This window comes from Calonectris borealis, chromosome 1 (assembly GCF_964195595.1).
Source record: "Calonectris borealis chromosome 1, bCalBor7.hap1.2, whole genome shotgun sequence".
In the NCBI taxonomy this organism is placed as follows: Eukaryota; Metazoa; Chordata; class Aves; order Procellariiformes; family Procellariidae; genus Calonectris; species Calonectris borealis.
In genome coordinates this window covers 140,049,142-140,074,554 of record NC_134312.1, presented here as the reverse complement: position 1 = coordinate 140,074,554, position 25,413 = coordinate 140,049,142, and the positions used below count along the sequence as shown (strand labels likewise).

Here is a 25,413-nt window from a genome sequence, read left to right as displayed (position 1 = left end):
TACAGATCTGGAAATCTTGCAAGCTATCCTGTTTTCACTGTATACAGAACCTCATGCATTTAGAAAGAGTTGCTGTTCCAAAATGAAAGTGAGGTACTTTACATCAGCTTTTTTTTTTTTCCCCCCATTTCTTTCATTATCAAAAACAGTAATAAAAGAATTCAGTCCCTGCCACATGAATCTTAATCTGATGCAATCTACATATGAATATCAATCTGGTGGCTATGTGCTGAAGAGGCTTTCAAATAGCTATAGCAGATTTTTTTTTTAATTTTATTTCTCACCTCCCCAGATTTTCCGGCTTTTTTGGGGAATTCTATAATTTCATATATGTTTGATTCAATCTCAAAATAATTTTTTTTTTTTTAAGTATTAAGAAATCAACTTAAAAAACACAATTAAAAAAACCAAACACTGTTTGCTTTTAAATAAACAGATGTGGATTTTAGGATTTAGGCATTAAGACTGAAAATCCCGAACTTGCACTTAAGGTAGTCAATGCAAGGTGAATGGTAAAAGAACAAGATACGTGAGTCTGAGTTCATTACCTGCTGACTTACTTCAACTTCTCTCCAACAGACTGGCTTTTTGCAGACAATCAGGTTGTTATAGTATCCCAAGAAATTTATAAATGAGCTCTTGACAAAAGCTTCAAGAAAATATATTTATTCAATTTTATCAGAGGAAGAAAACATAATAAATATAACAATTTCTTACATCCTTCTTTATAAGATATTTTTAGGTTCAAACATCACACTTCTGTTACAAATTTCAACTAGGATTTCAAATTTGTAAAGACCACATTCACTGAAAAAGGCAAGAACTTTTAATGTTAAAGAATACATGTATCAGAGTAAAAAAGTGCAAATATTTTATTTCTTGTGGCTAGTGCTAAGTGTTCAAATCCTTTAGAACACTGCAAGGATATGTATTAGACCAGCAATATTGCAAGCATCCAATTAGCATGCACAACTATTACATTAAGTGAACAATACAGATTGTAATTTTTCATGGTACAATCTTGATTTGTCTCTCAAATAATATTGAAAAAACTTTTCCAAATTTCTGCAATTATGACAGTACGAGTTTTTTTACAAATCCCACACTCGAGTCCTCAGCTGAAGCAAAGTGGATCTAAGCTTGAACCTCCTCAAAACAAGGTAACTACCAGGCAAGTACAATTCCCATTCTGGCATGTTTATAGAGGTCTTCAGAGTGCAACTGATACTTTCTCGGCAGAAGCAGAGGCAATTCCATTGGGATTTTTATTTCCATAAACTGGAATTGGGACAGCAATCCCTTAGATTCTGTAGGATGCCCTTAGCTGTGTTTTGACAGACAGCCATCAGGTTTTGTTAATTTTCTACGTACCATCTATTCATACCAGTTTTCTTTCAGTAAAAAACGTACGGCATCATCATATCCATTTTGGTACAATGATTCCATTTTCTCCTGGTTTGGTGGGAACAAAGCTTGATTAAGTCTTACTAGGTTGGCCAGAGACAGCTGCAACAGAGCGAGAAGCTATAAATTAGTTTATTAAAGCAACTTATCTAGTCTTGACTGTGTTGCTATCTGTTCTGTCATCTGTTTCATGTAGCATATGTAAAAACAAAAGTCCAGCATGGCTATGTCTACACTAGTAAATTAACTGTGTCCAGGTACAGTACACTGCTGAGCGCCAAGACAAACCGGCAGAAATGGTCTGCATAGACACTATGAAACTCACAGCCTCCAAGACAGACTGTCTGCCTGTAAAACTGCCCAAATTTCTGAACTTCGGAAACATTCCCAGAACTGTCTGGCAGAGTGGTAGCTGGCATGTGCTAAACTTGTGCAAGGAAATATTTTGACAGCTTACTAGTGCAAACAACCACATTCTTGGGAACATTTCCAGGCAATGTTTAACATATAAGTATCAATGTAGCTTGTATTACCAACAAATTAAGAACTACTCAGCATCTCAAGTGGTCACTTCGATGGTGTAAAAAGATTTCAGAACTCTATTTTTGAATAAAGACATTATTAAATTGTTTACAACAAAATTAAAAATGTAATTAGATTTAATAAAGTTCTGAACACTTCATTTACATGATTAATTTAATACTTTAGCCACATACTTTATTATACACAATTTTGAAAAACAATATCAAAAACATCATTATTTGAAGTAAGCAATTATTCAAATTGAGACTAATAAATGGAGGAGGTTCAAAGAGACAGAAAACTGTTCACATTCCAATCCAGATAAATGAAGTTATACAACTCTTCATTTTATGCAGATTACAGTATTTCTGAAAAAAATTACTCTTAGTTCACATTTTTACAGCTCTAAAAGATAAGGGTGATTCAAATGGAATAGTTTAAAATGTTGCTTGAGATTCTGTACAAGTCTGCACTTGCAGGATCCTAGAAGAAATGCAACTCTGCAATTAATCTTCTATCTCTAAACTAATCTATTCATCAGCTCATTTTTCCTTCTCTAGATGCACTAGATACTTGATACAAATCACAATCAAGAAATATACAGTAAGCAATTGCATATATTTTCTGTATCTATGAAATCAATAATCTCATGCTTTATGATCATTTACCAAGTACTATCATGCTTAAAATCTCTCTTATAAAGACTCAGAAATTGGTCCAATTTAGGATTACATTACTCAAATTAAGAAAACATATTAAGAACTGTCTAAAAGAAACTTAAAAAAAAAAGTACCAATTATTGCTAATATTTATTTTTTCTTTCTAATGGAGTTTTGTTGACAGCTAGGTCAACGGCTATTCGATATTTTCTTTCATCATGTCAAAGGAAGCAATACTGTGGTTAAAGTCTGTGAGACAAAGCTTGCAAAGACAGAAATGTCAACGATGAAAAGGAGACCATAAAAATCAGTCTTAGCCTATATTTCAATATACAGAAATGCTTCTGTAACATCTAACAAAATAACTTCTGGAAAAATGTTGTGATTACAAATGTTCAAAATCTTAACACGAGCTCTCCTGAGCAATGAGGTGACAAGTCATTGTATACCATTTCAAACGTATGACAAACTTGTATTTTAAATTCAGTTAGAGCGCTAATTTCAGCAAGTATGAAGGGACGTTCTGGAGTTTCCCTCTCCTGAGGTTATCCTACAGCAGTTGTCTTTTTTTTTTTTTTTTCTTTTCTATAAACACTCTGCCTAGCCAAAGACAGCTGATACTTAAAGCAAGCCTAGATTATTTACATTCAATAGCCTGTGATAATTTGCTCAATTTTGTACTAGATCAATGCTTTTCAACCTTTCTGACAAAATTTATTCTACATTTTCCTTCCCTTGTGTTTAAGAAAAAGTTTACACTCCATATGCAAAACAGAAAGTGCCAAAACTTTACTTAAGTTGATATATACACAGAAAATAAACACTTAAAAATAAGCATAACCTTAACTGCTCAACTACCTTTTCTTCTTCTGCAGTTATTTAATAAACAAGCAACTCACCATTATATCTTGTTTTGCAAATTTAACATAAAGATCCACACGTCCTTTATCTTGTGGACAGATATCTAATCGACCGCTGAAAGGAGAAACCGTCACAGTTCTTCCAACAGGCAAGATAGGAAGGCCATTGGTAAGGCCACCATCAACCCACTTCTATTGGACAATAAAAATATTTTCAAAGTAACCTTAGTACAGTATGTTCATAACCGAATACTTCATCCTTCCTATCCCTGCCTCCTCCACCCCACCCTTAAGAAAACTTAGAAGTTTCTTTCTCAGAATACTATGAACAAGCTTGAGTACGAGGCATAAAAATCAAGGAACTGACAGTGTACACACACAGTGTTTAATCAATGAGCATTTGACATGATGTGTAAATATGTGTGTAATATATTTATCACGCTACTGATACAGCTTGTTAGTTAATAACAAAATGCCCCATACAGAATTTTCCTCAACACATGCACAAAAAGATTGTTAATATTACATGTGAACCATATCAGATAAAGCATACTCCTTTAAAACATTACTCTGATTCAAACTAAGAGCTGGACAATCTGCAGGTAAACTGACTGCACAAGCTAAGCCAAGTATGACTTCTTCTTCCAGAGCCTCTTGTCTTCTTACATATACAACACAAGACAGCAATAGCTAGAAAGCGGAGGGTAAAGGTGGGAAGGAGCTGAACGACTATGGCACATAAGAGGGAGCAGACATCAAGTCTGCTATAGGATTTGAGTATAGGAAAGAACGAGGAAGAAAAAACAAAAGCAACCAATGAACTCCTTGCAGGCAGTTGAGGGGCGCAAGCCTGATCTTCACAGAGACCATAGCCAAATTCCAACCCAGTATAAGCAGGAACAGCTGTTTTGCTGCTTCTCATTTTGCTGCTTCTGATTTCTCCTTTCAGCTCTTTCCAATATATTTTATACATTTGTATTTCTTTCTGCGCTTACATGCATAACTCAAAACTCGACATCACTCTACTGGCTAGATGGGTTCACTGACATCATACATAAGGTCTGGTGATCAGATGCATCTCACTGAAGTTTATACATCTATAGCCAAATTAGTCATTCTACACTTCCCTATCATCAAGGGAAAGAAAACACTTCTAGCACATGGTCCACCATATCATAAAGTAAGCATTTACATCTGATTTGAATTGTGCTGAAAAAGTGCTTTCTTCTCTTCTTCTCCACTAATTATAAAGGAAACATGCATTAACTATGTAAGATGTAGACTACTGCAGACACCTTATGCTAGTCAAGTTAAAATGCTGTAAGAAATAATATTATAAGATTCACCTCAGTGTTTCTTAAGAGTTTGACCTCCCCAAAGATAAACTAAATACTCCAGGATATCAGCCTCAAGTTTCATTAACGCAGAACACTACAAACAAATGGCAAATTGTACTAGTACTCTTTAGCACCAATCAGGCAGAAGAATGCTTTTCTGCTGTAGGTGATACTATACATGAAACAAAATAATGCAAGTTTTCCCACAAAATTACTGAAAATGCCACAGGAATTTAGTCAAAAAAAATCTCCCTATTGGGAAGCTGTTTATGATATCCAAATTAAACTTGTCTTCAAACTGTTGGCAAGACAGCTTTCAGTGCAGTGACTGCTATACAGGAAGCATTATCTCAGGTTATGGTGTTTGCTCTTCAGAAGCCCCTGAGATTCTCTGAGGTCCGTCATTTGGTTGTACAGATCCCTCTCAGCTGTGTCTTTTACTCTCGCTTAAAGCAAACCTCCTTTTAATTCTACAGGTATAAGATTTCTCCCAGTGCCACATTTGAGTTCATGTAACCAAAAGACCTTGTTGTCACTTGCCCCTCCTTCCACTGTCAACTCCCGTATCTGGCAAGACATGGATTTACTCTTTTACACATGGATATATAGCAAGCATTATTGGGGGGGAGGGCAGGGCAGGGGGAGGGAGGTTGCTTTGTCCCTCCACCCTGCCCTCTTCTTCACTTTCTCAGGTGAAATTTGCCATTACACACTTCTTTACACTCCTGAGCTTACAATATAAGCTACAAATATTCACATTCAATAGTCTCCATGGACCTTTTTACCCTATTATTTCATAACATGCTTTACCATTGAATTCCTTCACTTTCCACAAAAATCATATTTTTCAATTAGGATTGAGATTGTTTTGCCTTAGAAAAGGAGGCAAAAAAATACCAAAACCATTTAAAGTTATCTTTCATACTCCATTACACCATTGTTGCGATAACTGTGAGTAAAGCTGCAACATACCTTAACATTTCTAATACCAAGGCTTTTTTGTGTGTGTCTATAAATAGCCATTTATTATTGATTTATATGCAATGTTCCTTGGAGTACTAAGTGGCTTTTTGTTGCAATTCCTACAGTGAAAAGAACAGTGGAGTCCTTGTCCAAGCCAAGTCAAAGACACCATAACAGACGACATTAATAAATGTCTTTCACAAGTCTGGGTTAGTACTCTTACCATTTAAAAGTTCTCCCACTTTTAAAAATTCTGATTATCTAGGTTTTTTCCCTTCTCTTCTTATGTAACTTCAATATTTAGTCGAAAATCAAAATATTCACTAAGGCAAGGGCAATACTTTTTATTAAGCACTATCTTTTGTAGATTCTATTATTCCTGGTTGACATGCCCTCTGTCATTTTAGTTTCTTTCAAACATTTGGGAGAAACTGCTTCTCAGTCAAAAATATTTTGGCTCCACAGTCCCTCATGTTACATAGTTAAAATAAAACATTTATATGCTGCAAATAAAGAGATATAATGTCCCAGATTCTTTTAATTCCATTAACCAATTCTTGAAAAATGCTTCTGAGCTAATGAAGCAAATTCCTGGTAACTTCTGAATTAGTTTCTTTTTTTTTTTTTTTTTTTTAAGTACAGTGAAAAGACAGAGAAAGTTATGAAATAATGTGCAATGAAAACCAAACCAGACAATGAAATTAGAGATGTCGGCTGGACCTAACAGAATCTACCTATTTACCAGTAGATGGTTTTTACAAAGCTGTTCTGTAAGAACTACAGTGACACAAACTACAGCCACATCATCAGATACAGTCAACTCAATCATCTGTGGATCTTTAGCTGTCGTGAAGATTAACCTTACCAGAGATTCAGAGGACACCAAACCAACTCAAAGAAAGATAATTTGACATGGAGCAAGTTTGCTCTGCTGTTACTGGAAGCCTAGTCCAACAGCACCTTAAATACCCAACCCAGGTAAAAAGCTAGGTGAGGCCATTAACAGACTATAAATTCTCAGATGTTATTTTACACTCCCTTTTCCTTCAGATTATTTTTAGGCTTATCAAACCAGGAGAAAACATACTATAAACAGACTGATGTTATGTCTATGCTACCATGCAATTTAGCTTATTCACCCCAAAAGTCTAGCCTCCAAGCATGCCTACTACAGGTATGCTAGCTAATTCCAGTGTGAGCCAAAGGCTTCCCAGAAAGCATTCTTCCTAAAAAGAAAACTAAAGTGCAATGCTGGGAAGAGTTTACCCTGGGGTTTGCTCTCTGTAGGCAGTATGGACAGGCTAGCAACAGGTTTAGCTATTTTCTGATACTATTCCAGCAAAACTGCACCACATTCCCTTCCATATCATGCAGCATGTACCTCAGATAACATACTGGAACACATTTCAAAAACACTGCCAGATGACCTAGTGATATGTACGCAGGTGATGTATGTAGCCCAGAGAAGATCCAGATCAACTGTTCTGAAGCACAGATAAGGCCAGTAGACTAGAGCAGCTAGCAGGGAGTAAACTCAATTCCATACTGCCATGGACCATATGGCCTAAGGAATTTACTCCCTGAAACTAGTGTAAATGCAGACAGACAGAACTTTGGTATGTTACATTAAAGCTTTCAGGAAACTTGGAATATGATGCTAGTATGATAGGTGGCCTTGCAGAGCCAAATCAATATCCAATCCATCTTACTGACTTCAGTGCTTACCATGTCTGGATCATGTGGTTACATGCCACGTATCTGGCTCTACACCGCATGCTTTAGGGCCCCTATTACCCACCTGCATATCCTCATTACCCACTATGCCAAGCCATGGAAATACTATTGCAATAGAAATCCTGCGGTCTTTGCTCTCACCCTGCTCTAAGTATTTTGGACTAAAGAATGCAAGTCACATTCATCTACGGGCAACAGTTTTCTCAAAAAAAAAAACAACCAACCAAACAATTCCCCAAACTACAAATGCACTGGTTTACACAGTATGAGAAAAGTCTGTGCAGACATGCAGAACTAATCATTCCAACAAATAACAATAACGAAAGCAACCTTCTTCTCAGAAACTGCCTTTTCTGAATCTCACTTAAGGAGAGTAGTAAGAAGCTTTGGGAATGACAACAAGCTTTCAAGTAACAGAAGAACCAGTCTCCATAAAGCATCCACTGATTTCAAAGTTGGGCAGGAACAAGAACTGTCTACTAAGAAGAGGTGTTTCAATAAATACTACAATACCCAGGCAAATCATAACAGCAGTGTTCATCTAGTAAAATGGGTTTTAAATAAGTTTTGGACAAAACTGAGCCACTTTTCAATTTCTTAATTGAAAGAACACAAGAAATTTAACAAAGATACTTCCTTCCCTTTAACTAATGGCAGAATGAACATAAACCATCCATGTATGACCCTTGAACTGCACAAGCAACATATAAAGACTTCAATCAACAAAATTTCCAGACCCTGGGAAGCTGCAAGCAGTCTTCATTTAACAGTGCTTCATTTAAGCAGTCAGGCAATACTGATTTAAATCCTTCATTTTAGCTGGTATGTATTGCTGTATACATAATTCTAAAGCTGACAAGCTTTCTGACATAATGAACTCCAACACCCTCTTGCTAGGGACAAATGCATCTGGTTTTGTGGGTTTTGTTTGGCAGGGTGGCTGCGAGGATTACAGATGTTCTAAAGGCATCATTTGGATGCGTATGAGGAAATAAAGGAAAGATTATCATGTAGTATTTCTCAGAAAGAAAAAATGATTATTTTCATGTTTCTAGTAGTTACAAACAGACTAAACAGAGAGAATTATTCTTAAAATCTTAATATATTTATGTAAGAAAGACAAAAAAGTTCTTGAAGCTAAACCAAGTACAGGCAACTGTGAAAAGGTTTTCTTATAGTAGTGTACACCTCTGAAAACTTCATAGCTGTGTGCTATAGGGGAAAAAAAAAAAGTTTATTCTTTAATGTTTGTCCAGAGGTAAGAGATTTGAAAGTGCCTGGTAAGAATGTTCTCATGTTCTGTACAGAATTACAACACACATGTAGATACACACACGTAGTCCAGCAGCGTCCAAGCTGCCAAGACCTCCCTTATCATTCCTTCTATTAAACAGAAAAGCAGAATGTGGTCCTTTAAATGGCAAAAAACATTTTAGAGTTGGTAACATAGCTTGTAGTGAGAAGCATCGTTACTACGAGAAGCTTCTTCTCATGGTAAGCATTAGACATTATCTTTAGGAAACAGCTTCATGCTACAGAGATCATCTCAGTCTCAGCACCCACAATTTTTGAAACAACACATGAACAAACATGTAATTTTTCATGATGTTAATCTACAGTATCAACAGAAACAGTAAGTATTCTACAAAATATAGTACTGCAATTCCCACCTACCCTTCCCCCAAGATCAAATAATTACATCATAAATGAAGAACACTTTTACCCCAAAAAAAAAAATTGGTAGTTAAATTTAATGAAAAATTACCTCTCCTTTATATTCCACTGGCTTAATTCCTGCGTATACTGGTACAAAACTACTTGCTAGCAGGACCTAGAGAAAAGAAAGAAGAAAGAATAGAGAACAAAAGTGAAGAAAAGGCAACAAAGTAATTCTGAACCAATATGTATTTTCATACATATTTATCTGTATTAAATAATACAGCAGTAACCAGTTAATACATTAGTTTTTCATAAAACCACTGTCATCTCAAAATGTCTTGTTTTTGTGGTATGATAAAATGTAATTAAAGCTATTCAGTAGGGTTTGGGTTTTTTATGACTTGACAGTAACAACCCTCAAAACAAAATATCACAAATTAACTCATTGATTAATGTGATTCAAAAGAGTATGAACTTGGTCTTACACAATATGAAGTAAATCTATGATTTTGCAGAAACTGAATATGCATATGCTGAAAAAAATGCCATATAGAGTATTGTCAAAGAAGAAGCTGACCCCATCATTCTGCTAGCATATTAATATAGTGTTTACTCTTCTAATAAATTAGATTTTCTAAAAATTCAAAATTTCCAGAATACTATAAACAGCCTGAAAATTCACATATGTATATCTTTATCGGTATGGATACTTTGCATTTAATACATTCAAGTATTAACAAATTACTACGTGTCCCATTGTAAGCCTACATTGCTGTCTACAGCAGTTCTCAATTTTTTTTTTTTTTTTAGACCAGGACATCTCTTCTGTCATGTGCAGATGGGCACACACACACCTTTCTATCCACTCATAGTAATATCTATGAGTGTGTATGCGTATCTCTATACCTATGTATCCACCCATATATATACACACACACTAAAGACTCATTTAAAGAAGAGTGAGTGTGCTTACCTCTATACCTATGTATCCACCCATATATATATACACACTAATATATATACTAGTATACAGCATTTCAAAGAGAAGGGGTAGATGTGTGGATGAAGTGAAATATGTCAGAAATTTTCATATAGCTACATGTGGAGAATATGCATGCATGTGCTTGCATAGCAGCATGACAGACAAATCTGAGGAACAGAAGCAGGTTACAGACTGGAGTATATACCATGTGAAAGACGATCAGGTGCAAAAAAAACCCACAATCCATGGAGATTATGGAAGAAAATGCCTGAGCTTTTTTTGGTGGAATTGCATTTATTTTTACAACAAATTAAGCTACTTTCAGTATTAAACACCTCTCCTCCCCTAACAAGCTTTAATTAAGATTCTATATAGAGTCTTAAACTTTCACTTCGAGAACTCTTTTCTTGCTTATTTCTCTTCCCAGTGATCTAAAGCAACAGAGCTTTGTCTGAGCTCAGATAAAAAGGCTTTCTCTTCTTATTTTCCAAATGTGAAATTGTAGCTATTTCTCTACAAGACAGGCCTTTCCCTCACAAAAGCGTAAGATAAGGTCCCCCTTGAGACCATTCCTCTCCAGATTTTCAAAAGTGACATCCACAGGGTTCCCAACATCAGCTTCATCCCCTGCCCAACTCTCTTTATCCTCTCTCCTTCAAATCCATCTCAGTAACTTTGGCCCTTTTAAACTAAGAGAAACTGGGACAAAAGGTTTAGTGAAGGAAAAGAGTCAAAACCAGGTGACCCCTACAAAGTGTGAATTCTTTTCAAGAAGACTGAAGAAAGCAGTTGGCCTTCCTTATAAAGTCAGTTAGATCTCAAGAGTGAGTGAGGAAGGACAAGTTTGAAGAACACTTTCAGTATTTCCCTACCACTATCAGACCAGTATGGACTCCTATTCACTGCTCTCACCTTTCCAAACTAAATAAAACATTATTCTGTGCCCTGCTCCCTCACAAACACACAAATCACACCTCTCTTCCCCCGCACCTCCAGTTTAAGAACTGCAAGTCTAGGAACACCGGTACGTGATGATTGTCTTCACATATGTAAAGACTATTTCAAAAGTGGGAGATTATTAACTGCCTTTCCACATCCGCTGGGAATAGTAAAAGAAAATAAAAGCTGAAAATTGTAGCAACATATATTGAGTTTAGCCATTACGAAAAACTTTGGAACCGTAAGGCTTGTTAACCATTGAAACCAATTGCATATGGAAGTTGAAAGATTTCTAGCAGAGGGTACAGAAGTCCTACTGTTATAAAACTGTTTGCCCAGCAGTTTATCCATGCCTTGGATATAGTAGATCATGTCTAGGAAAGGCATAATACGATTATATAACCTAACAAGCTCTATCCTCCATGCTACTGGGGCAGCCACCAACATTCAGACTGTTGTATAAATGACACATGCATAGCTGAAGGCATGCACAAAAACATGTATTACAAGATACACTGAAAGAACAGACAATATGAATGTATTCCAATGACCAATTATTTGGAATTTTATTACTATTATTCCAACCCATTCCACTGCTAGCATATGGAACAAAAGAATAGAATCATAGAATCATAGAATCATAGCATCATTAAGGTTGGAAAAGACCGCTAAGATCATCGAGTCCAATCATCAACCCAACACCACCATACCTACTACACACATAAAAACAAATTTTAGCAAAATTTGTGAAACTGCAGAATCAAATTCTGCTTCCATTGTTTGTGTTATGGTTGTAGCATCACTGATAGCATAAGTGATTACTTGAGTAAAACAGTGATTTATTGCACGGCTAACAACATACTCCTAAACCTTGAAGAAACTCAAGCATTTTTATTTAAAGCAGCAATATCCAACTTCATTACCTTAATGAGGTCCTCCCTGGAGGCAAAACTTGAAACCAAGTGATTTTCCCCATTTTTGGTGTTAGTGACTGACACATAGAGACGGTTCTCAGCTAGCTCATGAGCATCAGAAGGAAGAATAGACTCTATGCCTTCCCTAGAGTAAAGAAAATGCTAAACATTATTCAACATCATTATTTAAAAACCTTGCAAATATGTTAGGGGTGAAAGAGTGCTGAGCTCCCCACAGTACAGGAAAAATATGCACACTCTCCATTTTTATTTAAAGAGCTTCACACAAAAATGATCTTATAGATGCATTAAGATAGGTACCTAAGTGTTTTCATAAAATCATAACCAGGAGTTACAGCACCGAAGTCCAATTTTCTAACTTCCTCTGCAAATCCATAGGCAAACTGTTTACATTTCTGCAAATTAAAATATTCATCATTAAGGATGTTTTAGTTATGGGAAGTATGTTCAACTGTGGTATCTAAAACATACTAGTGGCTAAAGCTTTAATGAAGAGAGCGCTATAAGATCTGACTAAAATATTTTCCCATATGTGCTTAGTTTGTAACAAGGTACGCATAACAAAATGTTGATCCTCTTATAAGAACTAATTTGTAAGAAAACAAGATCCCTCATTAAAAAAAATAAAAATTATTAATAATAATAATAATACCTCACAAGAATACCACTTTAAGAATCAAGGAAAGTTAAAGGCTATTTTGCTATGTATTACCACTGCTAAATAATCAGTCCTCTGAACCATGTCATTACAAGAACAATCATTTACATTTCAACTGTAAAGCCACCTTTTATTTTAAAGACTACTTCAATACTAAAACCAGACATAAGTACCTTAAGACACCTATAAGCATTAAAAAAAATTATTACAATTTCTTCTCACTAATGCAAAAACCATGCAACTAAGAAATACACATATTTAATGAATAAAATGCTATGGAAGTATTTAATGAATGGAATACTAGGATGGAAGACAAAGGAAGAAAAGACAACTGCAGAAAACCAGGCAACAGATTCCACTGCACAGAGAATCTCTTCTAAGCAAGCTGAAATGCCTAGTCTTAATGACTGCAGAAAAATAGTCTGAAGAGTGAGCCATAAGAACTCCAAAAGGAGAGTAAAGCAATAAGTAGCATTTGTTTTTTAGCAAAAATATTCTGAAACAAGGAATTATGATTCTGAATGCTTAAGACTCACTATTCAGTATTCCTTTTTTTATCCTTTCATGCAGACTTCCCTAGCAATTTTAGGGACTTGGGAACAAACTAAATCCAATCTTACACAACTTTCTGAAATTGGTACTCAATAAATATTATACCCATATTCACTATATAATCACATGTTTATAGAATAAAATATCTGTCTAAAGATAGTTTGGGGTTCCTGGCTTATTAGCTTCCTGCATGAAGAACAAGTATGTTGCTAGTAACAAAATAAATGATTGATGTGACTAGGGAAAGAAAAAAGAAAAGATAGAAGCAAATGTGTCCTGTTGAGGAGGATGGTGCAGGATTTAATGGAAGGAAAAAACAGGAAAGAGTTGGGGTGAGGATTAGTATGAGATCAGGAGCAGGCTGGTTGGAGCAGTTTAACTTCCTCACATCACTTGTACAACAGAGCACTCATCTAAGTGAAAGACAGAAATGCAGTTCTTGCATCCACTTTCTCTATTTGGCCTTCGAACAAATGTATCAAAAAAGTTCATTAAGAGGTCCATATCTCTTAAAGGAACAATCACTGTAGAGATTTGTGCTAATTCATTTCACATAGGTTAGATTTGCACCTTTACCCTAGGAGGTACTTGCCACTGCCAGTTCCAAGCTAACTCAAATATATAAGACTAGTTATATGCACCAAGTCTTGAATTTATTCTACATTAGGCAGTTAGGCTTCTTCTGTAGTCAATCAGCTGGAAAGAGTCACATTCAGACACCTCTCTCCCTAAATAGAGAAGAAACCCACAAACTCTACATAGAAGCACTACTATCTTTATATCTAAGATGCTTTAATAAAGTGACAGGGAGCTAAGAGTAATAGGGAGCTGGATGAATTCAAACCTAGATGAATGACAGAAAACGACTTTCCATATTACAAGGACTAAGAACAGACCATACAATTCTTGCTGCCAAAAGGGACAATTTCTTACAGCTACGAATTGTTCATAATTTTAGTGCTAGAAGCTTTAAGCAATACATCTAAATTTTAAATAGTGACTGAGGACATCTCTAGAAATTGTAACTACTTGTATTGAGTTAAGCAAACTTGACACCAAACATGATCAAGGTACTTTTAAAATAAATAGGAACTCAGCTATAACTCTATATGCCTCTTTAGAATTCTCAAGTCCCATGCCTTTTCAACAGTGACAAAAATCCAAGATACGACTGAAAAACATTTGCAAACTGTCATATTAGAACAGCAACAATCAAAACAAGAAATCCTCAATGTTACGTTCTCTCCACGATAAGGAAAGGTTGTGTTAGAGCTTTGAGACTAGGAGATGGAGAAAGTCCTAATTATAGCTTGTCTAATATAGCCATCTCTGGGGAGAGGAAAAAAAAACAAAAGAAAAAAATAATTAACTGATGTAAGAGTTATATTTGTGGATATAAAATATTTCAAGTTAGAAATGTAATAAAGGCAATAATAAAATTATCCTGAAGTTAATTCTATTCAGTACACAACACTGCCTTTATTTAAATTCCCTGAGAACTAGGAAGAATTATTCCCCCCCAAAAAACAGCTCTCAATTTTCCATTTAAACAATACAACAGAATGACTAAAAAGTAATTAAAAAAAAAGACTAAAAAGTTCATGAAACATTCTTTAGTTTGTATTAAAGTGACATATTTTCAAGGAAAAATCCATCAGACTCAATGTAACATAGGCTTAGTTTCCACAAACATAAAAAATGAAAACTCTTCTAATATTTTTATTTAGAAAGATTCTTGTAAGTTGGACCAGGCTGGGAACAAATGCTCATACACAGAATAAGCAGAAAAATTTCCTTGGGCTAAGAAAAAGCTAGCTGCTGTGCTCACCATATAGGAAATTAAAGTCAGAGGTATGCATTATACGAGGCAAACTTGAAACTGAGCTACTAATCAGAGGCTACAGAAAAGGAGTAACACCTGAACAGAATACAAGTAAGGTTCTCTTCACAACAGAGTGGAACTTTCCTAATACCAAATCATATAAAGAATGCACCTGGGAGCAGTGGGGTGGAAAGAGGCCAGGGGAGAACTTACTGCTGAAAGCAACAGAAGTATAGCTAACTGCAAGCTAAGTTCATATCACAGCAAAAACAAAAAACAAACAAACAGAAAGATCAGTGGCGAAGTGTGGTATTGGCTGGGACTATTGTTTGAACCAAGTGCAGTGAAAGTTGTAACAAGCAAGGCCCAGAGAAAGTTACCTGATACTCACTGGACTGAAACCTAAGTGTACTTAGAACACAAATCTAACACAGCCTTTTTTTCCTCCACAATAATGTTGTTTATTATAATTCAAAATATTAAAGAAATATTAACTTTTTGGCAAGGCCTAGTCCTCTACATATACTAAGGCACTACAGGCACTTCAGGAGGGCAAAGTAGCCTTAACCTAAGGGGAAAAACAAAGACAGGCTAATGCTCTCCCACAGAACCTGTAAGAGTAGTCAGTGAACAACTTTGCCATCTCTAGATGACACCATATCCATGGTGAGAAAAGGGTGGCATCTCCAGAGAAAAACACCCGAACAGACATGTATGCAGCATGTCAGAACAGAATGCTGTGAGGATTAATCACCCCTGGCATACAGCGGGGCTACTGCTCTGAAGTTGTGAACTGTACTGAGTACTAAAGGAGGTACACAAGCCACTTCTTGCGCTGTCTAATGGAACACAGACAGCAAGGAAAAAATTTGCGCCAGTGTGTGGTGTTCTTCGACTTTATGAAGATACAGTCCATCTACCATTTGCATCTCCTTTCACAAAAGCATGAAAGGATGGTGCTATGCATTTGCTTAACAAAGCCTACCTCTAGCCAAGAAAACAATGATTAACTTTGTCATGTACAGTGATTAAGTGCATATACATTTTGGTATATGTATATATCTGGTTGCATACAACTCAACATTCAGACACATGAAATTTATATTGACACAGCTTAAAATATAAAGTTCATATGACAGACTTTTGTCATAAAGAAATACTTGATTCATAAACATTTCTGCCCATGAGTCACAGATTTTGTTAATGAAAACATACACAAGTCCTGTTCCTTTATAAGAAGCAAGTAGAAAAACAAGAACCAAAATATTTTAAAAAAATTAATAGTAGATGATTATATAAAAAAATATCCTTTGAAAATTATCATGTCCTATACCTACGAGTTTATTAATTTACCTCTATATTTTCTGGTACTGCTAATAAGACAGTGGCAGCCAGTGATCCCGCAGAAGCTCCCGCAAAAGCTTTCACAACTTTCAGTAACTTCTTACCATGCCTGTAAAAAGCAGCTGCTGCCCCCAAGTGGTAAATACCCAGAAACCCACAAGCTGCAAATGACAGATTGATATGTTTCATTTTTGCTGTGGAAATAAAGTTTCACAGTCAGAAAAAGGATCAGTTAATTTGATCTTATAATATACACCTATTCTTTTGGCACGGAACACATAATATATAATATCTGTATAACAAAAAGCAGTTTATTTAAGAACAGTAAAAACTTTTGATTACCAAATACATAAAACAAGTAGCAGTTAGTTTAGCATCTCCAAAATTGAAAACAACTCTAAAATACTCCTTAGCATAAATCCCTTTTCAATCAACAAATATATGTATATATCTATATACAACGTAACTGCACATTTTCATCTAATTTGTCAAAGAAATACAAAATAGAAGTAGCTACTCAAAAGTGATAAAAGAATGCTGTTGGAGAGCGAACACTGTTAACCACCTAGAGTAAAAACCAAATTAATTATAAAACTGCTGGCTACTGTGTCATCAAGCTCCCCTTATACACACACAGCCTTGAACCCAATATCATTCTCTACGAAAGCAATTTTTTCCTTCACCTTTGGAACTGATTTGCTTATTAGTATTATTAGTAATCGTTAATAGACAAATTCTTAAAGTAATTTCTTATTTAGAAAAGAAAAAACATACAACATATCATTGCTACTATTAAAATAAGAAGGAATAAAAAAAACACCAAAGTAAAATAAAAAGCACTAAATGTATGAAAACACACACACACACTCTGAAGGTGTCAAGGATAGAATTTAAATCTAACAAAAAACAGGAAGCATAAGTTCAGATCCTCAGGGGTAGTTTATTAAAAAAAAAAAAAAAGCTGCCCATTTTACTAGCTCTCCTGTTTCTGCAAATAACTGCAATTATGAGAGCAAGCTATTCCACAGATTATATTGTACAGATATACAAGATATTATACAGATGATCTTAGTATTGAATTAAAAATAAACTCCTAGTATATTTGGGTATGCATCAATATGAATGGGACAAAAAAAAAAATCAGTATATTCAGGTTCATAATGAGATAGCTGATGTTTCTTTTGGAAATCAACAGACACTGCGGTGTCAGTTCTGATGAAGAGGCGCAAACATGTACAGGACCAGTTTTGGTTTAAATTGCCTCTTCAGCTCGGAAATGGTAAGAGCAGGAAAGATGAGGGTAAGAAACAGCTTTCAAAACCACTAAAGAAGATGACATGCTAAACTCAGCTGCTCTACCTATAACATGATTAAAATCAGACCACAAATGGGTCCAACTAAGTTTACTATTTTCCTATTAAAAAAAAAAAAAAAAAAAAAAGAAAAGAAAAGAAAAGAAAAAAGAGTGCGTGCGTGTCAGTGCCAGGGCATACTGTTTGGTGCATCAGTCATGCTGCTAAAACACTACACCATCATAAGGTAGTTTATCAACTGGGCTTTACCCCCTTTACACTGGAAACACTTGCATATCCACTTGTAAGTACGAATACCTGTAGCTTATATCTAACACATTTGTACTGATAGAAAGGATTTCAGGTTGGGTCTTGCTGTGGCAATATGAGAGAAAGGCATTTGCAATGAAGCAAATGATAAATCATGTTACTACTTTTAAAAAGAAAGGATCTTTTAATTTAAAGAAAAATCACAGTACTGCATAGAAGATTAAAAAAAAGTTTACTCAAGATTTTACTGGAAAACAACAAACAATTCTACTTTGAAGATTTTTTTTTTTAGCAGAGTGGAAAAAAATTAAAATAGAATTTGAAGTATGATACCACGATGTGCTTGCTTTCAGGCTAGTTAAACTCTCGGTAATTTAACCAACTGCTGCAGCTGTTTCCATGCTTTCTACAAATTAGGAGCAAAGATGCATTTGCATCACAGGCCACTCTGACAAAATGGTGAAGTTGGTTAAAGCAATTGCATTATTAAGTAGAAAGAAAAGCAAGCATGGAATAATTAACTCCCATTTTTGTCCAAAAGAGATTTCAGGCTCAAGACACTACTAACGTGAGACATTATATGAAGTAAGGACCACATTTACGTAGTTGATTAGTCAGAAAAAAACCAAGCAAAGTAAGAGTTCACAAATCCCAAGAATTACATCTAAGGGACCTATGAAATGTAACTAGGAAACACAAGTGTAAGATAATAAGCTTATTTAAATAAAAACAAGCATATATATGTTTATGTACGTGTATATACACACATCTTCTAAACCTTCCATGAGGCTCATCCACAAAGCATTCTAAAAGATATCTCTCCCTGCCAGAAAATATTTAGACGTTCACAAATCAAAAAAAGATGAAAACTAAAAAGAGTATCTAAAGCGTAATTACAGCAAGAAATTTTAGATTAAAGGATTTTTTGAAAAAGAAAAAAAAAATCACTACAAATGCAGAAGACAATCACACTCCAGCGTATAAAGAATTGGCTGGTACATTTTCTCTAAAGTGAGAAGAACAGAAAAGGAGGTTATGTGAACTGAAGACATTATTTAAATCTCAGATCAAAACCTACTGAAAATATACTGACTAACGTCAGATGTCCATGCCTTCTCTTACAAGGCTTCATGAGGAAGTTTTATTTTCTTACATGTGCTTTAGTCCTATCTAATTATCAGTTATTGGGAGTAACCACTGTTCTCTTGAGTGTCTGGATACATGGCATTCAGTCTTCAATGAGAGTTAATTTCTTAACACTTAGATCCCATACTTCTCTTCCTCCTTCTTCATTCCCCTACCCAAGAGACAGAGATTATTGAATGAGTATTCACATCGGTTTCTTGACTGACAAAAGCATTCAGTGAGAGAAAAACATTCAAAAAGAAAAAAGAACACTACGATTTGCTTTACACTACGATTTCCTTTACACTACGATTTCCTTTACACTAAGTAAAGGAATACTGTTAAAGAATGCTGCTAGTCTCACACTTTGTTAAGAGTAGACTAATTTCACGTCCAGAAATGAATGCAATCCAAAAAGCAGTTAAAAATAAATCTTTTTTTTTTTTTTTTAAAAAAAAAAAAAAACAGAAGTACACGATCCACTGGATTTGTATGGCATGCAATACAGCACTGTTTTACAGATTCCCCAAGAGAACCTAAAATCAAAAGTAGCAACAGCATGGCTGTGTTATCAAGTCACTACGTTTTTATTAATTAGGGTCAGTTCCCAGGTCTACATTATGTATTTGTCACATATATATGAAATTTAAAAATACTTCAGTACAAACGTTAATTGGCAGATGACATTCAGGTTCAAATGACAGATTCAATGGTTACATCTAAATGCATGACTGAGAAATGGGTTTTGCACATACATGTAACAACCCTACAAGTGGAGAAATAATGAGAGAAAAAATAATAATTGAATTGTAGAATAATTCAGGAGGTCTCTCGCCCAGCCTTCTTCTGCTCAAAACAGGGTCAGCTATCAGATCAAATCGGGTTGCTCAGGGCTTTATCCAGTTGCTAATTGAAAAATCATGTAATGTTTAGCTCCTAAGTGATAGCTAGTACCTGTTGCTGGGTGAAACAATTAGGTCGTCTTTCATTTGTTCAGAATATTAAAATGGGTAGAGTATTGCAAATAATCAGCCAGAACATTAACATCTTCATTCAGCACTATGCATCTACCTGCGGGGAGGTTCTGTACATTGAATTGAAGGCCTCTTACAACAAATCTGTAACAAAGCACTTAACCTACAAAGATGACGCAGATGGGTAAGAATCATGGTTCTGTAAAGAACTATCTGCTTGACAGATGCAGTCAAGCAATGTCATTTCACCTTGCAAAGGAGTCTCTGAGTAAGAGGAAAAGATAAGAAAGCATTCATTAGATGAATGTCCTGTAAAATCAGAAAAGCAAGAAATCGGAATCCAAGGTACTCACTTTTATAAGAATATAAACTTTCCCATTTCTTTTGATTCTTGCAAATATGTCATGGCAACACTTGCTTTGCAAGTTAGAATGGTGTATTTCAGAGACAGTATGATTCAATAATGTCTTGTGCTTTGATGATCTGGTAGATCACTGCTCTTTTGACCAAAAAGAATAGTAGGTTATTACAACTCCCAAGAGGACATACAGAGAAACTTAATTAAATCTACAGTATGACTACTGCCTGCCAATTTCTTATAGAGTACCAGCAATAGGAGCACAGTCACATGTGGGCATAGACCATTTTTTCAGCTGCCTGAGCAAACAGCAGAAATCTTGCTATCTTAGGAATGGTATGAAACACCTGTTCCACAAGACTTCAGAACAAATATTCTTAGAGGGTTTAATGTAAGTTCTGACTGTTAAAGATACTATCTATTAACTCAAAGTTATCATATTGGCATGTGTTAAGAAAAGATTTCAATGAACCTTAAAAGATGCACAAGTACATTTCAGTTGGACAGCGTACACACTGTAGAAATATGACGTAAATAGGACATAGCAAATGCTTTTGCCACTGCTTTTCAAAAACGTTGTCATCTTCACAATTAGCAAATTTCAAAATATAAAGATTTTAACTGGCTAAGGGGATAGGTATGCTTCTGTTGTCTACAAGAAAAAACAGAAGCATAAGAAAAGATAAGTACAAGAAGAAACTAGGGGACACTGGAGCTGTTCAATCTCATTACTTTACAGATAATGCAGGAGCATTCAGGAATAAATATAAACCTAAGAGTTCTATTTAAAAGATTCTCACATCTGCAGAAAAAAAAAAGAATTCACTGGTGATTAAAAATATATTGGAGGGAGGGGAGGGCGGGCATTTCTGTTTACTCAGCAGTATCTCATCCATTTGTAATGCAAACCTACAAGAGAATGTATGTAGGGAGACAGGCCTGTGCAGCAGAATTATGATATAGTACAATATAGCTTTTTCAGGATAGATACTGTCTTCCTAATTGTCATGCACAAGAAATAGCACAGCAGTTTCTCATACTGCTGTTTCCTGACCAATATAATTATATAAACAGTATACAACCTCAGTCTCTTACCCAGTTATAACTACCTCCCTGTCACCCCGTTTGTAAACAAAAGCTGAAAATGCCCAAAGCAACTGACTAAAAAACCTCTATAAACAAAAATTAAATATACATAGAATGCGAATGACCAAGCACCCTGAAGCACAGGAGCTAAAATACATGATGCATAACAGCACATTTGAGGATTAGTTATTAGCTCGGAATGACAAAACAAACAAAATTATGAAAAGAACTGTTTAGCGAGGCAGCATTGCTAAAATAAAGGTCATAACTGTAACTACTAATTTACCTGAATCAGAAATCACCACTCACACAGGAATGTTTAACTCTTTTTTCACGTTTATAACAGAAAAAAAAGTTCACAAACATCACAGACCATTCGTAGCCTTCAGTGAATATTCAAGAAATTGATTCTCTCAGTCAAAAATAGGCTCACACAAAACAATAATCCATCCTATAGATTACACTTTACTTAAGAGTCACCACAGTTGCGAGGAAGAGAACGGGTAGACTAAGTTTTGCATCTATCCAGTCACACGGAATAAGCATTGTAAGAGTTTAATGAAGGTGAAGAAAAAAAAATTAAAATAATAATAATACAAAATAATCAATACACAATCCAATCAACCATTAAGACACTTAAGAAAATTGCATGAGTCTTTGCAAACTACAAAAATTGTGTATAATCCCCTTAAAATTAAAAAATAAACACATCACATGACACAAAACTTCCAAATTAAGAGTTTAGACCATCTTAATCATTAACACAAGATGTCTAGAGAGGACAGGGAAGGCTGACTTCTTAAGAAGAGGGTGGCAAAAGGTTCAATACCTTCTAATGAATGTTGGCTTCCATCACGTACTCCACTGGGGCTTTTTCCAGCAGCTATTTTATCTCCCTCCTCACTACTAGCCATTCTTGTATTTACTACCGATCTTTTATCATTTACCTTGGAAACCTACAATCATACAGACAAATATCACTATTTAAAAGAGAAACAACAGCAAAATATAAGATGAACATTAGTTACCCTTAAATAGATTAATAAAGTCAATTAAAATAGTTGTAGAACCATCTAGATGAATTTCTCAATTGCTTACCCCCCCAAACTAGTTGAAACCACAATGTTCTAGTATTTATAAAGTACATGCAGCAATTTATATTTTAAAGATCAACTTAATTAGACATCTAGAAAAAGAAAATAATTGCCATTTGGAACTGCCAGTGTCCACGATTAGCCTTAATTTTGTGTCCTTTCCCACTATTTTTGTTTATATCCACAGATATTCTTTTTATAATCAAACTCTTACGTTTTTATCCTCCCTTACCAACCCAATAAAAATTGACATTTTTCTTGCCCTTTTTTGTGCAATATTGCATTAGTAAAAAGTTTTCCAGAGAACTCTGGTCCTATTCTTCACTAAACAGCTGTCACTCTAACTAATAAGCCTGTCAGTTATCATGCAGTATTGTCTGAAGTATAATTTGAAAAAAAATAATGTTTCTCCCCAGCTTAGAACTATCAGACACAAGAAGTTCATTCTGAAACACTGGTTCTTCTGCACCTTCTTGCTGCCTGCCCCTTTACCTTGATAGGCATCTTCAATTCATAAATAAGGCTGCAAGATCAAAAGCTTAGCTCTGTGGATTCTAAAAGAAATGACATTATCACTGTATTGATGCATATCACTTAAACCTAGAGCACCACAAAAATACTTACCTGGAATTCAACTCTGTTACATGGCACTCTTATGGTGCAATAGTTTAGAATTCCAATCCACAACTGGTGAGTTTTTGGAAACATGCAACTACACAATCTGCCTTCTTTCAACTGAAGCAACAGTATTTGAGCGCTACAAAGACTTTTAGCAGTCCACATTTTCTTAAAAGTGACCTCTGGATCCAGATGATGTGGTAATCAAACAGATACTCTCAGAAACTGTTTTACCATGGAGTTACAAAGGAAGTATATCAACAGATGAGCTTGGACACCATAGAAGCACACAGTAGAAACTTTCTCTCTTCTAAACCTGTTTAAAAACATGAAGGGGCGGGGGGGGAAGAGTAGTTGAAAAGTAGTTGCACATCAAGTCCCTGATACTGTAACAAAGCCCTCTTCACAACCCCCTCACGCTTAGCTTTCAAGGGATGACAAACTAAAACACAGATGCATTAACAGTTGATTCATTTGACAATGAAACAGTTCTAGGCAGAAGTTTTTTTCAGTAGCTACTGTCTCAACAGCCTCCATCTGGCACTGTGTTGTTCACCACCAACCATAAAGTCGATTGTTCATTTCAGGAACAGGAAAGACTTAAATTGTTAATAACGCAAAGAACAAGCAAACAAACTATCCCTCATAATTAACAACATGAATACACTGTTCCTTCCACCTCAGCTGAAAAACGTGCAAGGAGCATTCCAGCAACTTCAAACCAACTGTTCACAAAAACAAAGCGCTGATGTCAAAATGCTAGTAAGAAAAACTCAAGCATGCTGGCTGGTGCAAGGCAAGCCTTGTAATCGTCTATGCTACAAGGATATCATAGGAGTGACACAAAAACCAAACGTAAGTCTGGTTTACACCTAGCAAGACTTTGACCATAAAGAGTAACATATGGAAATGCACTTGTTCACATGAAAACAGGTTATTGCCCTGACGACCAGTGCAAACAAACCCAGTGTGAGTCTGCGTAGGCAGGTCTCGGAGATATACTATCAACTTCAAGTTTAACCCCAATCAAATAAGTGAGTTTCAGGTTTTCTGCTTCATCTTGTGTGCCATGAGACGAGGCCTGCAATGCAATTTGATTCTCCCTCCTTCCACTTTGCTCAGTAAACAACCGATACAAGCAAGCAAAACTGAGCTGAAACTGTGAGACGAAATTTTTAAATGTAACAAACGTAACAAATACAGAAAGTCAAGTGACAACTGAAGCGAGCACAGCATTAAGAAGAGTCACCACGTCTTTTAAACTTGTAAACGTGCGACCGAAGGGCGACGTTTTAGCGGGCCACATCCCTTCCTATTTTAAGCTCAAGACAAACCCCATCTTCCCCCATTTCCCTCCGCCCCCTCTAACCGGGGGGTTAGACACACACACACACCCCCCGGGGTCTAACGCGGCCTGGGCGACACAGCGGCGGCTCGCTGCCAGGCGGGACCCGGGCCGCGGCGGAACGGCCCCACCTCCCTCCTTAACGGCCACGGAGACAACTCCGCCAGGGAGCAGCGGAGCCCGCCGACAGCTCGGACAGCTCGGGCCCCCGCGCGCCCAACCGTCGCGCCCTGGCGCGCACCCTCTCGGCGGCGCGCGCCCCCTGCCCGCGGGAGGCTTGTCCTCGCGCCACAGCTCGCGAGGCGGCCGGGGCTCCCCCGCCGCGCTACCTCCCCCGGCGGCGGCCTCCGTGCGCGGCGGCGGGACGGGGGACGGGGCGCCCGCGGCGCCGTGGGGGAGCAGCCCCGCCCCCGTGACGCTGCCCCTGCGCGCGTGCGCAGCCCGGGCCGGCTTGTCGCGCGCGGCGGCCCGGCAGCCGTTGGGGACGCAGTGGCGTCCCGAGCGCCGGGAGAAGCTGCGCCCTGGGGCCCCTCAGAGGGGCGCGGCCCGCAAGGGGCCGCCACCGGGCCGACAGGTGTTGGGTGTGGCGGCGTGTCTGCCCGGGCGGGCGGCCTCTTCCTGCGGCCTCCCGAGGGAGAAGGCCCGCGGGGTGCCTCTCAGGCCGCCACCCCGCGAGCTGTCGCGGCCAGCGGGAGGCGCCGTGCGGGCGGGTGTCGGCAGCCTGTGAGCACCGCCCTTGTACCGGGCGGGCAGTGTGCAGGGAGGGGCATCCTGTTGCTGAAGGGGTGACCCCAGGGCGGCAATAAAGTTGGTATTTTTTTCTTTCCTTTTTTTTTTTTTTTTTAATGTGTATGTGTATGTTTTAATAAGGTGATTCTGGT

General features: G+C 36.8%; 1 protein-coding gene across 9 annotated transcripts; it reads right to left on the bottom strand.

The window, feature by feature from the left end:
* Positions 1-650: 650 nt before the first annotated feature.
* Positions 651-24,939, bottom strand: PNPLA4 (patatin like domain 4, phospholipase and triacylglycerol lipase). 9 transcript variants are annotated; one of them, XM_075133545.1, is made up of 9 exons: positions 24,862-24,939; positions 23,194-23,503; positions 22,305-22,431; positions 16,380-16,564; positions 12,295-12,389; positions 11,983-12,118; positions 9,245-9,310; positions 3,485-3,637; positions 651-1,506 (listed from the first exon to the last, which is right to left on the bottom strand). In XM_075133545.1, exons 2-9 carry the CDS (start codon positions 23,350-23,352, stop codon positions 1,375-1,377), a joined length of 1,053 nt encoding a protein of 350 aa, XP_074989646.1. In that variant the 5' UTR covers positions 23,353-23,503; positions 24,862-24,939; the 3' UTR covers positions 651-1,374. The 9 variants fall into 9 exon arrangements, with proteins under 9 accessions (XP_074989646.1, XP_074989663.1, XP_074989638.1 ...); XM_075133562.1 differs by having other exon boundaries at positions 24,774-24,935; XM_075133537.1 differs by having other exon boundaries at positions 16,380-16,531; positions 24,774-24,933.
* Positions 24,940-25,413: the final 474 nt, after the last annotated feature.